General features: G+C 41.5%; 1 protein-coding gene across 1 annotated transcript in view; it reads right to left on the bottom strand.

The window, feature by feature from the left end:
• ATP11C (ATPase phospholipid transporting 11C) overlaps positions 1–16,036 on the bottom strand; it is a 218,588-nt gene that overhangs the window by 40,365 nt on the left and 162,187 nt on the right. Inside the window, 2 exon segments of the mRNA XM_033200856.1 lie at positions 1,732–1,906; positions 8,493–8,756. Of these exon segments, the coding sequence (XP_033056747.1) occupies positions 1,732–1,906; positions 8,493–8,756 (439 nt within the window).

Here is a 16,036-nt window from a genome sequence, read left to right as displayed (position 1 = left end):
AGCATGGGGTCAGGAATTCACATAGCTGCCTGGCAGTGAAGCAGTCAGAACCCAGGTGAGCAATTTGAGCAGCATACACTGAATGTAAGGGAAAAAAAGAGGTCGCTGTTGCAGGAAAGTCTCTGACTAAGGGGACGGATACTTTTGAATAGTGTATTCTGGTTGGATCTGATTCCCAACCTGGGGCCAAGAGAGGTTTTCAAGACTGAAGAAAAGAAAGAAGAGCCTCTGATTGCAGTGGGGACTGAGAGCTAGAAGGCAGACAGAAGAAATGCCCCAATAAGATGGGCGCTGTGTGTGTGTGTGTGTGTGGTGTGTGTGTACACGCGCACAGTATGTAAAAGAAAAGCCACAGACACAGCCATCCCCTTGTTTAGAGCAACCAGTTAAAGAATCTGATGAAGCAAGACTAACACAAATGAAAGAATATCCTATAGCATATATGGAAATGAAAAAGTAGGTAACAGAGACTCTAAGTTTCCTTGTACCTAGTGAATACAAAGAAGCAAGATGAGGCAGATCAATCTGGACTGGAGGAGCTGGAAAAGAAAGCATGTAGGAGGTGGCCCTTCAGCTAGGTTTCATTATGAGTAAAATTTTTGTTAGGCCAGGGGAATTCAGAGAGAATGCCAGTTGAGGAAATGATGTGACAAAAGTTTTGAAAGTTGCCCTGAGTATGACATATGGAAGATCACGGAAGAACAACCAACAGGAATGGAGAATGTACGCCAGAGAAAGGAGTGATAGTGGACACAAAGTACAAAATATGTAGAACCATGTTAAGGGACAACAGTGGGGAGCCCCAGGCGCCACATTCAGTCAACTGCCCTTCATCCTAAGGGACTATGAAACTACTGAAAGTGTCCGAAAAAGAATATATGATAGGAAGAGTTATGTTTTAACAAGATTAATTTGGGAGTGTGGAGAGATTAAAAATGGATGGGTGAAAGCAAGGAAACCAGTGAGGAGACTAAATCAAATAGTCTATGTGTAAAGTCATAAGGGCTTGGACTAGTTGGGCAGTAAAAGGTTTTGAAAGATGGCATCAAAATGAGAGCTATGACAAAAGGTAGGACCAACAGAACATGGTGACTACATATAGAGGGAGATGAGAAGGATCAAAAGTAGTTTTGAGACATAGAGAGCAAGAGAAAAATGGCACCGGTAACAAGAACATATAAAAGAAAAACCATACTGGTCTGAGGAAGAAAATTTTAAGATCTAATAAAAAGTCACTACATTGACAAATAAAATGTTAGGACCATGGACCATCACAGAGACCATGAAAGGATAATTTTGAGGAGGATATAATTGATGGTATCAAGAACAAAGGAGAAATGAGAAAGAGAATGGAAAACTACACAAGGGATGGGCCAGGTCTAGCTGCAGGCAAGCCAAGGGAGTAAGAAGAGCAGAAAGAACACACAGAGCTAATGTCATAAGGGATCTAGGAGCAGTGGCAGCAGGCACAAAGCACTCATCAGAGAAAAAAGTCTGGAAGGTGAGGAACTGGGATAGCCAGATTGAGGGGACAACAAGGTGCAGCATAAGTTTAATTCAAAATGGGGAAAGATTTCTGAGTCTGATTACAAAAAGAAAGAAGCCTTGGAGGAAGAAATTAGATGGTAATAATGGCCCTTTGAAGAAGAAATAATTTTTTAAAAAATAAACATTTCCATATATGTGTACAGAAGTATCCAGAATGGAACGTTAACTAATGTTCACAGTTACCTGGGCTTTCTGTAACGGTGCCATCCGACAGCAGAGCACTGCAGTACACTTCATACATATTTGCAGGAAAATGTTTTTGTAATTATTTGAACTAGAGTCGTGGCTGGAATTTAGTATGAGTGACAACGTGGAGCCATCTATGATTAATCCATATTCCTGATGTTCTGTCCATGCTCTGAAAAAGAAAAACAATGCTGTGTTTAGATTTATTACAGATTTCTATTTAGGATCCAGATTTCTTTTTAACAACAAAGGGGGTGGTCCCAGATAAGGGGAGTCATCAATCTGGTTCCTCAACCTGTTCACTCTAAAGAAGCAACTGCCTCTAATAATGGCACAACAGTGATTTGAAATCATATCTTTGAGACCCGAGTTGCACATATAGATGACTACAAGTTCTAAAAGGTCAACTTGGTGAGGCCACATTTCCCAGTTATTTAATCAAACAATTGTCTAAGTGTTGCTGTAAAGGTACTTTGTAGATGTGATGAAAATCCACAAGCAGTTGATTTCAAGTAAGAGAGATTATCCTAGATAACTAGAGTGGGCCTGATTCAGTCCCTTGAAAGGTTTTAAGAGCAAAGCTGAGACTTCCTGATGCAGTAGCCTTAGCTACTTCCTGAGACTTCCTAAGGCAATAGCCTTAGCTCATGCCTGAGAGTCCCAGCCCTTCCTAAGAGCCTACCCCACAAACCCAGACCTGCCCAGCTAGATAATACAGTTAGTTGCCCAAGCCAAGTCCTAACAATACATCTCTCAATATATTCTTTTACTGGTTCTATTTTTCTGCTTGAACTTTGACTAATACAAACTTTTTTTTTTGATGTTTAGAAAATAAAGAGATTAAGCAGCCTGCCTCTGTTTAAGAAACATATGGTGAGTATTTGGCCGGGCGCGGTGGCTCAAGCCTGTAATCCCGGCACTTTGGGAGGCCGAGACGGGCGGATCACGAGGTCAGGAGATCGAGACCATCCCGGCTAACACGGTGAAACCCCGTCTCTACTAAAAACTACAAAAAACTAGCCGCGCGACATGGCGGCGCCTGTAGTCCCAGCTACCCGGGAGGCTGAGGCAGGAGAATGGCGTGAACCCGGGAGGCGGAGCTTGCAGTGAGCTGAGATCCGGCCACAGCACTCCAGCCTGGGTGACAGAGCGAGACTCCATCTCAAAAAAAAAAAAAAAAAAAAAAGAAACATACGGTATTTGGAATTAAAATCAATTAGTCAAACTCTGCTATGAAGACAAATCATCAATTAGTCTGAAACTCCCTAACAATACAGGGAAAAGACAAATGGCTTTGGGGCAAACATATATATATATATATATATATACATATATTATGAATTTTTTTTTTTTTCTTTAAATGTACCATTTTACATACTAGTTTAGTGGTTCTCTAGCCATCCCATTCGAATCATCTGGGTGGCTTTAAAAATTGCCCATGCCTGGGGCCTATCCCCAGACCAATTAAATCAAAGTACCTTGGCCAGGGCTTGGTTTTATATATATATATATATATATATATATATATAATATATATATATATATAGTAAAAGCTTCCTAGGTGGTTCTCATGTGTAGCCAGGACTAAGAGGTGTTAGGTGTCAGGAAAGACAAATGTGTAACAGGTGCCAAGTATTTAAGAAAAATATAGTGTAAAACTAACAACTGAGAAAATTCTGCCAATTAACTTTTATTTTTCAATTAGGAAACAAACTAGTGGTTATTCAAGTTTTGCTCCAGGGAATCTTGGATGCCATTTGACAACCACTGCAGTGGAAGCCTTCGACAAAGCAGGATCTCAGAGATTGTTATCTAATTTAATGCTACTCAAAGTTTAATGTGCAAAGGAATCACCTGGGAATCTTGTTAAACTGCAAATTCGGATTCGTTAGGTGTGATGTGAGATTTTGCATTTCTAAAAAGCTGCCCAGTGACAATGGAGTTGCCATTCTATAGACGAAGCTTTGAGTAGTGAGGGCCTAATATACCTCATCATTCCTTTATTCCATATTCCTTCAGTGTATACTGCTAATACCATAACATTTTATACTTACCCATATTTTGCTGTATAATTTTATTCACTAAATAAAGAGACATCAATGATGTGTTCTCTTCTTTGCTCCCCTACTCATATATTAATAGCTTACTTACGGGGCTGAAAACAGCAACTCAATAACCAATGAAGAAATAACTTGTTAACACCAACTATAAGCACACTATATAGAGAAATACAAAGAATTATGGACTAATCTTTTTATGGAGAATAGAACATCTCCTTAGACTGATAGAAGCATACGTGAGAGAACTACCCAATCAAACAAGATAATCAATGGCTAATGCCCAGTTATTGAGACATATCCACACAGGAGAGAACAGTGGATTCTTTGTGAGGTGCGATATCTAAAGTAGGACTTGAAAAACAGAGATGAAAGAGGTGAAGTAATAGAATGTTATGTTGGGGTGCACTGGAAAAGCACATTGAAAAGGTCACTTAAGGCCTTTGGTGTGGCCTGAATCTGTGGGTAATGGAGAACCACCAAAGTTTTCAGAGCGGAACTGTGATATGGACAGTGCTTCACTTAAAGATCATTCATCTGGCAGAGGGCCTTAAGGGATTTCATGCATGAGGTACTAGGCCTCTGATGTGGGTGGGGCACTAGAGGTGAGAATGGGAGTATGAATATGGCTTGGGGTCTGATTTGAAGGGGAAAGGGCAAAGGAGCAGAAGCTGGCAAAGGTGACTGAGTCTGAACCCTGTGTAAGTAAGTAAAGACTGTGCCCAACTTAGGAAGACGGGTTGATCTGAGACAGTGATAGTACATTAAGTTTTCCATAAGCCCTGGCTTTTACAAAAGTGTCCTCAGGGCTGTTGAATGGTGCTATAGACTGAAATGTGTTCCCCTGCAAATTCATGTTGAAGCACTACCCCCCAATGTGATTGTATTTGAAGATAGCACCTTTAGAGGGTGAGGCCCTAATGATGGGATTTGCGTCTGTTATAAACTGAATTGTGTTCTCCCAAGATTCATCTGTTGAAGCTCTTAACTCCCAGTGTTGTGGTATTAGGAGGTGGGGACCTTGAGAGGTAACTCACTGATAGGGTTTGGCTGTGTCCCCACCCAAATCTCAACTTGAATTGTATCTCCCAGAACTACCATGTGTTTTGGGAGGGACCCAGGGGGAGGTAACTGAATCACAGGGGCCGGTCTTTCCTGTGCTACTCTCGTGAGAGTGAGTGAAGTCTCATGAGATCTGATGGGTTTACTTAGTTTCCGCTTTTGCTTCTTCCTCATTTTTCTCTTACCGTAGCCATGTAAGAAGTGCCTTTTGCCTCTCACCTTGATTCTGAGGCCTCAGCCATGTGGAACTGTAAGTCCAATTAAATCTTTTTCTTCCCAGTCTTGGGTAAGTTTTTATCAGCACCATGAAAACGAACTAATACAGTACACTGGTACCCGCAGAGTGGGGCGTTGCTGAAAAGATCCCAAAACTGTGGAAGCGACTTTGGAACTGGGTAACAGGCAGAGGCTGGAACAGTTTGGAGGGCTCATAGGAAGACAGGAAAATGTGCGAAAGTTTGGAACCTCCTAGACACTTGTTGAATGGCTTTGACAAAAATGCTGATAGTGTTACGAAAAGTAAGGTTCAGGCTGAGGTGGTCTCAGATAGAGATGAGGAACTTGTTGGGAACTGGAGCAAAGGTGACTTGTTATGTTTTAGCAAAGAGGCTGGTGGCACTTTGTCCCTGCCCTAGAGATTTGTGGAACTTTGAACTTGAGAGAGACAATTTAGGGTATCTGGCAGAAGAAATTTCTAAGCAGCAAAACATTCAAAAGGTAACCCAGGTGCTGTTAAAAGCATTCCATTTTAAAAGGAAAACATCATAAAATTTCAGAAAATTTGCAGCCTGACGATGTGCTAGAAAAGAAAAACCCATTTTCTGAGAAGAAATTCATGCCAGCTGCAGAAATTTGCATAACAAGCAAGGAGCCTAATGTCAATCCCCAAGACCATGGGGAAAATGTCTCCAGGCCATGTCAGAGACCTTGACAGCAGCCCCTCCCATCACAGGCCGGAAGGCCCAGGAGGAAAAGTGGTTTCATGGGCCAGGCCCAGTGTCCCTGTGCTGTGTGTAGCCTAGGGATTTGGTGCCCTGTGTCCCAGCTGCTCTAGCCATGGCTGAAAGGGGCCAATGTAGAGCTTAGGCTGTGGTTTCAGAGGGTGGAAACCCCAAGCCTTGAAAGCTTCCACATGGCGTTGAGTCTACGGGTGCACAAAGTCAAGAACTGAGGTTTGGGAACCTCCACCTAGCTTTCAGAAGGTGTATGTATAAACACCTGGATGCTCAGGCAAAAGTTTGCTGCAGAGATGGGGCCCTCGTGGAGAACTTCTGGTTGGGCAGTGCAGAAGGCAAATGTGGGGTCGGAGCCTCCACACAGACTCCCGACTGGGGCACTGACTAGTAGAGCTATGAGAAGAGGGCCACCATCCTCCACGCGCCAGAATGGTAGATCCACTGACAGCTTGCACTGTGCACCTGGAAAAGCCGCAGACACTCAATGCCAGCCCGTGAAAGCAGCCAGGAGGGAGGCTATACCCTGCAAGGCCACAGGGGTGGAGCTGCCCAAGACCATGGGAACCCACCTCTTACATCAGCACGACCTGGATGTGAGACATGGAGTCAAAGTATATCATTTTGGAGCTTTAAAATTTGACTGCCCTGCTGGATTTCAGACTTGTATGGGCCCTCTAACCCCTTTGTTTTGGCCAATTTCTCCCATTTGGAATGGCTGTATTTACCCAATACCTGTACCCCCATTGTATCTAGGAAATAACTAGCTTACTTTTGATTTTATACAGGCTCATAGGTGGAAGAGACTTGCCTTGTCTCAGATGAGACTTTGGACTGTAGACTTTTGGGTTAATCCTGAAAGACTTTGGGGGGCTATTGGGAAGGCATGGTTGGTTTTGAAATGTGAGGACATGAGATTTGGAGGGGCCGGGGGTGGAATGATATGGTTTGGTCATGTCCCCACCCAAATCTAAACTTGAACTGTATCTCCCAGAATTCCCATGTGTTGTCGGAGGGACCAAGGAGGAGGTAATTGAATCATGGGGGCTGGTCTTTCCTGTGCTGTTCTCGTTATAGTGAATTAACTCTCATGAGATCTGATGGGTTTATCAGGGGTTTCTGTTTTTGCTTCTTCCTCATTTTTCTCTTGCCACTGCCATGTAAGAAGTGCTTTTTGCCTCCTACCATGTTTCTTGGGCCTCCCCAACCATGCAGAACTCTTAAGTCCAATTAAACCTCTTTTTGTTCCCAGTTTCGGGTATGTCTTTATCAGCAGTGTGAAAACAGATGAATACACTGACTTTAGATGAGTCAAGGGGGAAGGTGGGGCCTCCATGATGGGATTATTGCCCTTATAAGAGGAAGAGACAGCAGAGCTCTCTCTGCCATGTGAGGACACAGGGAAACGGCGGCCATTTGCAAGCCAGAAGAGAGCCCTCACAAGAACCCAACCATGCTGACACTCCAATCACAGAACTTTAGCCTCCAAAACTGAAAAATAAATTTCTACTGTTTAATCCACCCAATCTATGGTATTTTGTTATGGGAGCTCAAGCAGACTAAGACAAAAGGAGAAGTAAAATGCACATACTTTGGACTGTCTTTATAAGTACCATTTGGCTAAAGGAAAATGTTTCTCATAGGCAATTAATAAAAACCTATTTATTCTCATTGATGCCCAAGTACTAGAAGAACAACAGCTGCTTTAGAATTGGCCATAGCCTCATGAATGTGGGCTATTCATTTTAAAGCCTGCTTAAACATTAGAGATGAGGATACAGATATAGCATAGTTGTTATAAGCATGGGATCTGAAATTGGATAGACTTTCTGAACTCCTTCTTAGCTGTGTGATCTCTATCTGTAAAATGAAGAAAATACGGTTGCCTAACTGGGTTGTTAATGATGATTAAATGACAGTTATCATACAAAGCCCTTAACACTGTTCCTGGAACATAAAGTGTGCTTAAGAATTGAAAATAATATTGCTTAGGGATATTTCAAGTTAGTACAGACACATCCAGTGGCATTCCAAAAAGGGAAATCAATTTGCTTACAGCCAAGGTAAATTCAAGTAATTGGTTTAGACAAGGCTGACCCTTGGTCAATGGGAAGTATAGAAAATATATCTCTGGGCATTGAATTATTGTTTATCAGTGGCTTTCCCTGACACCTTCATGTTCCATAAGTTCTTCCTAGTTGAAAGCAGAGTCAAAGCAGCCATGTCCTCTAAATAAAGTGGCCACGTTAACAAGTATTTGATTCCATTGGAGCTCTGGGGTATAAAAATGCACAGAAAATGGCTCCAGAACCTCAAAATGCATGAAAATTGTCATAGAGATTGCTTTATTACATTCAGTTAAGAGACTGTGAAGGAATATTTTTTTTCTTAACATGGACCAGGCCAGAATATCAACACTGAATACCTAGACTCTAAACATTTAAAAATTGAGCTATTTTTCTAAACCTTCGAAATGTGCAGTTTTAAGTTAAAAGAAAAGGTGGAAAGTGCCAAATAATCTCAGATGTGCCATTAGTCAAGTCCTCAGGGACAATTTTAACTTATAATGATAAAACACCTGCAAACAGAAAATCATAAATTACAGAAAATGAAGCCTTTTGTATACGCAGCTGTGATTTACATCTGCACCAATGTCTAAATATAACAAACTGATGTACTTTCTTACTTTTTAAGGCTTCTAGTACTTTTAGGAAATTCATGCAGCAATTTCTTACGATATTCTATCAATAATTCATGTAATCGATCTTCTTTCCTTTCACTTTCTTCAATGGTTTTTGTGGTTAGTTCTAAGAGCTCGGTGTTGGTTTGGAAAAGGCGGCAGGCATAGCATGTGGATTTAGCTGTCTCCATCTTGTCCCCAGTGAGCACCCAGACTTTCAGGCCTGCTGCATGCAGAGCTTCAATGGTCTCTGCAGCTTGATCTTGTAGCCTGGGAACACAAAAGAAACCTTGTGATCTTCTAAAATTCCTGACAAAGATTCTACAGGAAGGCTTGTTAAAGAGAATATTTTTATAATTCGCAGCAGTTCTGGAGTCCTGACATCTTATCACAGTTGACTTTCATATACATCCCCTACTCATTCTGAGTGCTGTCTCTGGCATAGTTTTACTTATTAAAGCAAATTTCAAACAATGAGGTTCTGAAAAGTTTGTGACACCTTGAGGTAACTGGTATCCAATGGCAGAATTGAGTATCATCATTCTAAGCTAAAATGTTCTGAAACATTTGTACTCAATGTCACTTTAGCATACTTCATTTTATGTTCTATCTTACCATACCAATTAACATCACTTAACATCATTCAAAGTATAAAGGTCCAAACATTCTAATCAGACGATGAGGGAAATTAGTGAATCCCTATCCTTGAGGAGCTTAAGAACAGGAACATGGGTTTTCAAGATGGCTGACTAGGGACATCAGATGCCAGTTGTCCTCATAAAAAAGATCAAAGTTACTGGTGAATGGACATTTTCTGAACTGAAAACTGCAGGAAGAGAGCCAGGACCTATTGGAGAGCCACAAGAGAAAGCTGGGATACAGAAAAGGAAAGTGCGAGAGTCTGGCAGACTGTCCCCTGAGGAACTCAAAGCCTCATGTAAAGGGTAGGTGGAACTGCTTCTCTGCTTCCTCACCCTGTGACAATCTCCTGACCATCAAACTGCTGGGGAACCCTTCTGCCCTCCTTACCTAGGGCAACGGCATAGTCAGTGGTGATATAGGAGCTTCCCAGGGACAGAGATCCGGGTGGCCAGCTCATGCAGGCATGTCAGTACTCCCCTCAGACCCAAACTTAGAGGGCAGGAACCATTCTGTTTGTGCTGCTGTGGTGGGCCAATACCATACCTAGGGGAATCTCTGCCCTTGAGTTATCATACCATCAGATCCCCTGCAAATATACTTCAACCTGCTCTGACTTTGGCAAGCTCAGGGGGATCAGTGAGCCCCCAGGGAGCTATGGGACCCCTGGAGATCTATCCCTCAGCATGGAGTGCCCCTAAGGGGGAGGTAAGCACAGCCCGCTAAGGGCCCTCCTGGGACAAAGGAAATGTGGGCACAGTGACAATCCCTGAAGGAGGTAGCACTGAGGCCAGGAACAGTCATGGAGACATTTCCCACTGTGCCCACCCCTGTACACTGTTGTTGATGCGGCCAGCAGCAGTTCTTCCCAGTGGAGGTAGCGCGTATGTACCTGGAGAAACTTTTCACCTTTTTCACAGTGGCTCCACCCCTGCTGAAAATGAGCTTGTGCCAATTGGGCTTTCACAAAGGGTGGGACCCAACTCCACTCCCTACACAGAGCAGCAGCATCCCAGCAATAGACAGGTAAGCTGCAGAGTTGCTGCTCTGAACTTGGGGTAAAGGCTCGGCCAAAGCCCATTTTGGTTGCAACCACCAGAGAGATGTATCCACAGTCTGCAGCCACACTGTGACCAGGAACCAAAGGATAAAGTCTATACGAACTGAAGATTGTGAGCATGACAGGGGCATAATGGAGAAGTGGATCGCGTTCCTATCTGCACAGGATGAGGAGCTGGTGCACCCCTCCTCGTTCCTTCCCCCAAGACCTCGGCATACCCCAACCCGATCTCCAACCCCTGCCACCATCCTTCCCTCAGGGTAGGTGCTTCCACTCATCATCAGCCTCCCAGAGGAGGAACTGACTCTTACTCTTAAGCTCCACCTACCGGACTGAAGCCTGAACTGCACCCCCAAATAAGTAACTTGCTGCCAGAAGGGCTTAGTGCTAATTTTCTGACACCTCCACACCCTTAGCCCTGAGGGAGGCAGTGTGTCGGCCCTTGCATCCAATACATCACTACAACAGCATCTGAGAAAGCCATTGCACTGAAGCTATCTACAACCAAGGAAACCATATAGAGCCTTGCACTGCCGAAAGCACCGAGAAACAAAGCCAAACAATCATATACAACATATACCACAGTCACATCCTCAAGGGAAAAAAGAATTAAAAAATAAAAAACTGTCTCATCCAAACTACAGCAAATTCAAAAATAAGAAGCAACAGATCCAGGAATCAGTGTAAGAACTCTGGCGGTACAAAAAGCTGGGGTGTCTTGACACATCCAAAGGATTGTACTACCTCTGTAATAATACAGGTTAACCAGAATGAAAAGTCTGAAATGACAGATAAGGAATTCAAAATATGGCTTGCAAGGCAACTCAACTAGATCTAAGAGAAAGTTGAGACCCAACACAAAGAAACCAGAAAAATGATTCAGGATATGAAAGATAAGGATAGCTATAATAAAACAAACCAATTAAAACACCTGGAATTGAAAAACTCACTAAAACAATTTCAAAATACAGCTGGAAGCCTTAACAATAGACTAGACCAAGCGGAAGAAAGAATTGCAGAGCTTGAAGAGCAGTCTTTCAAATTAACCCAGTCAGATTAAAAAAAAAATTTAAACATGAGCAAAGTCTTTGAGAAATATGGGATTATGTAAAGCAACAAAATCTATAACTTCTTGGCATTTCTGAGAGAGAAGAAGAAAAAAAGGCAACATGGAAAATATATTTGGGGAATAATTCAGGAAAATTTCTTGAACCTTGCTAGAGGTCAACATCAAGATACAAGAAATTCAGAGAACAACTATGATATGCTACACAAGATGACCATCACCAAGGCATATAGTCATCAGACAACCCAAGGTCAACAACAACAAAAAAATCTTAAAGGCAGCTAGATAAAAAGGACAAATTACCTATAAATGAAATCCCATCAGACTAATAGTGAATTTTTCAGCAGAAATCTTAGAAGCCAGAAGATTGGGGATGTATTTTTGGTCTTTTTTTTTTTTTTAAAGAGACAAAAATTTCAATCTGTCACCTAAAGCGTAGCAGTGGTGCAGTCATGGCTCACTGTAACTTCTGGGCTCAAGTAATCCTCCCACCTCAGCCTCCCAAGCAGCTGGACTACAAGCATGTGTCACCATGCCTAGTTATCTAAAAAAAAAAATGTTGTAGAGATGGGGTCTCACTATGCTGTCCAGGCTGGCTGTGAGCTCCCAGGCTCAAGTGTTCCTCCCACCTCAACCTCTCAAAGCACTGGATTACAGGTATAAGCCACCATACCCGGCCTTTAGCCTTCTTAAAGAAAAACAACTGCAGCCAAGAATTCTGTATCCTGCTAAACTAAGCTTCCTAAATGAAGGAAAAACAAAGTTTTCCCAGACAAGCAAATGCTATGGGAATCTGTCACCACCAAATCTATCCTATAAGAAATGCTTAAAGGAGCTCTAAACACGGAAAACAAACGGATGATATTTGCTACTATAAAAGTATATGTCAGTAGAAAGTTAACAGATCCTATAAAGCAATTATATACTTGAGACTATCAAAACAACTAGCTAACAACAGTAAGACAGGAACAAACCTCACATATCAAAATTAGCCTTGAATGTAAATGGCCTAAATGCTCCACTTAAAAGACATAGATTGGCATAATGAATACAGAAATACCATCTGTTAGGCCGGGCGTGGTGGCTCACACCTGTAATCCCAGCATTTAAGGAAGCTGAGGCAGGAGGATCACCTGAGGTCATGAGTTCAAGACCAGCCTGGCCAACATGGTGAAACCCCTTCTCTACCAAAACTACAAAAATTAGCCAGGTGTGGTGGCAGGCACCCGTGGTCCCAGCTACTCAGGAGGCTGAGGTACGAGAATGGTTTGAACCCAGGAGGCGAAAGTTGCAGTGAGCCGGGATTGCGCCGCTGCACTCTAGCCTGGCTGCACTCTAGCCTGGGCGACAGAGCAAGACTCCATCTCAAAAACTTCAACAGACCCATCTCAGGTGTGATGACAGCATAATGATGGCCACAAGCTAAAACTAAAGGCATGGAGAAAGATCTATCATGCAAATGGAAAACAAAAAGGAGTAGGGTTTGATCTTCCTGTATCAGATAAAACAGGCTTTAAATCAACAACAGTAAATAAAAAGACAAGGTGGGAATTACATAATGAAAAGGGATTCAATTCAACAAGATTCGACTAGCCTAAATATATATAGACCCAACATCAGAGTGTTCAGATTGATAAAACAATCATCCCTAGACCTAAGGAAAGAGACAGAGAGCCATACAATAATATTGGGGGATTTTAAGACCCCAATGATAGCACAAGACAGATTATCGAGGCAGAAAACTAACAAAGAAATTCTGGACTTAAATTGGACTCCTGACCAAATGGGCCTAATAGACATTTACAAAACACTCTACTCACCAAGTGCAGAACATACATTTTTCTCATCTGTGCATGAACATTCTCTAAAATTGATCACATGCTTGGTCATAAAGCAAGTCTCCCGAAATTCAAAACTCAAAATCATATCAAGTATCTTCTCTGAACAGAGTGAAATAAAATTATAAATCAATACCAAGGGGAACTCTCAAGACCACACGAGTACATATAAACTGAACAACTTGCTCCTGAATAACTTTTGAGTAAACAATGAAATAAGGCAGAAACCAAAAAAACAATTTTGAACAAAGAAAACAGAGACAGAACATACTAAAAACTATGGGTTATGTCAAAAGCAGTGTTAAGAGCAAAGTTTATAGCACTAATTGCCTACATCAAAAAGGCAGAAAAATCTCAAATGAACAACCTAATGTCACACCTAAAGGAACTAGAAAAACAAGAACAAACCAGACCCAAAGCTAGCAGAGGACTAACAAAGATCGCAGCAGAACTAACGTAAATTGAGACCAAAAAAAGCATACAAAGTATCAATGAAACAAAAATGAGAAACAAATAGACCAGTAGCTGAATTCACCAAGAAAAAGAGAGGATTCAAATGAGCACAATCAGAAATGACAAGGTGACATCACAACTGATACCACAGAAATACAAAAGATTCTCAGACTATTATGAACATATCTACGAGCACAAACTGGAAAATACAGACGAAATGGATAAATTCTTGGAAACATACAACCTCCCAAAATTGAACTAGGAGGAAAAAGAAACCTAAATAAGCTATGAAATGAATCAGTAATAACAAATCTACTAATCAAAAAAAAAAAAAAAAAACCCCAGGACTATAGAGGTTAACAGCAGAATTCTATCAGATGTATATAAAGAAGAGTTGGTACCAACCTTACTAAAACTACTCCAAGAAAAAGCAATGAGGAGGGATTCCTCCATAACTTATTCTACAAAACTAGTATCATCCTAATATCAAAATTTGGCAAGGACACAATAAAAAAAGAAAACTACAGGCCATTACTCATGATGAACATAGATGTAAAAATCCTCAACAAAATACTAGCAAACTGAAACCAGCAGCACATCAGAAAGATAACTCATCAAGATCAAACGGGTTTTATTCCTGGGATGCAAGGATGGCTTAACATATGCAAATCAATAAATGTAATTCGCCACATACATAGAATTAAAACAAAAATTATATGATCATCTCAATAGATGCAGAAAACACATTCAATAAAATCTGACATACCTTGATGATAAAAAAAAAAACAACCCTGAGAACAAACTAGGCATTGAAGAAACATACCTCAAAATAATAAGAACCCTACATGCAAACCCACAGCCAACACCATACTCAATGTGCAAAAGTTGAATGCATTCCCCTAAAAACTGGAACACGACAGGGATATCCACTCTTACCACTCCTATTTAACATAGTACTGGAAGTCCTAGCCAGAGCAATGAGGCAAGATTGCTGGAATACTACGCAGCCATAAGAAGAGTGAAATCATGTCCTTTGCAGCAACATGCATGCAGATGGAGGCCACTATCCTAAGCGAAATAACTCAAAGGCAGAAAATCAAACACCACATGTTCCCACTTATAAGTGGGAGCTAATCAATAAGTACACATGGACATAAAGATGGAAATAACAGACAATGGTGACTCTAAAAGGGGGAAGACGGGAGGGGAGCGAGGGTTGAAAAACTACCCATTGAGTATATGTTAGTATCTTAGGTGATGGAATCAAAGGAAGCCCAAACCCCAGCATTACACAATATAATCACATAACAAACCTGCCCATGTACTACCTGAATGTATAACCTGACCCACCCTCCAAAAAAAGAGGAACGCCAATCATCCTGAATGAGAATTTAATTATAATCTTAAAGGCAAGGAGAGAAAAATGATACTTTCCTCGGGTTTCTCTTGGCCACAGAATAACAATGAAATCAGACTAAATGAATTTCATTAGAATTTCAATACCTTTTAATGTGACTAAATATATGTTTGTAACTTAAGTCTCATAATTTTCATATATAATATTTAGAAAATTCCAAAAATATTAAGAATCTAAAACTTATTATTTCAAGCAGATCAATGGCAGTGTCCTGCAATCAAGTCTGAAAACGATCAGCCTGTAAGTTAAAAGCATATTATTTTAAAGTATGCAGTCCAGGCACGGTGGCTCATGCCTGTAATCCCAACACTTTTGGAGGACAAGGCAGAAGATCATTTGAGGCCAGGAGTTCAAGACCAGCCTGGCCAACATGGCAAAACCCCATCTCTACTAAAAATATGTAAATTAGCTGGGTGTGGTGGCATATGCCTGTAATTCCAGGTAGCAACTCCGGTGGCTGAGGCACAAGAGTCACTTGAACCCAGAAGGCAGAGGTTGCAGTTAGCCAAGATTGTGCCACTGCACTCCAGCCTGGGCGACAAAGCAAGACTCTGTCTCAAAAAATAATTAAAAAAAATAAAATAAAATAAAAAAGTATGCAAAAACATACTCTGGTCTGTTAAACCAGGTTAGATTAAGCTCTCATGTTGTTCACTCTACCTTAAATTCCTTTCTGCTCATCTGTCTCTCAAAATCTTACCCCTTCATCTAGGCACCAGCACAAAACAATGGCTACAGTACCCTTCCCTATACGTGTCAAGACTATTTGATAATATGTGCATAAATATATGGATAGCTTAGTAAATATTCAAAAGACCTTAGTGAAAATTGATTCATTCTTCTAGGTTACACGAATTTACCTTAAAAATTATTCCTACTGGCCAGGCGCAGTGGCTCACACCTGTAATCCCAGCACTTTGGGAGGCTGAGGCGGGCAGATCACGAAGTCAGGAGATCGAAACCATCCTGGCTAACACGATGAAACCCCATCTCTACTAAAAATACAAAAAATTAGCCGGGCGTGGTAGTGGGCGCCTGTAGTCCCAGCTACCCAGGAGGCTGAGGCAGGAGAATGGC

This window comes from Trachypithecus francoisi, unplaced genomic scaffold (assembly GCF_009764315.1).
Source record: "Trachypithecus francoisi isolate TF-2019V2 unplaced genomic scaffold, Tfra_2.0 Lachesis_group6, whole genome shotgun sequence".
NCBI classification, from domain to species: domain Eukaryota; kingdom Metazoa; phylum Chordata; class Mammalia; order Primates; family Cercopithecidae; genus Trachypithecus; species Trachypithecus francoisi.
This window is presented reverse-complemented; position numbering and strand designations above follow the sequence as displayed.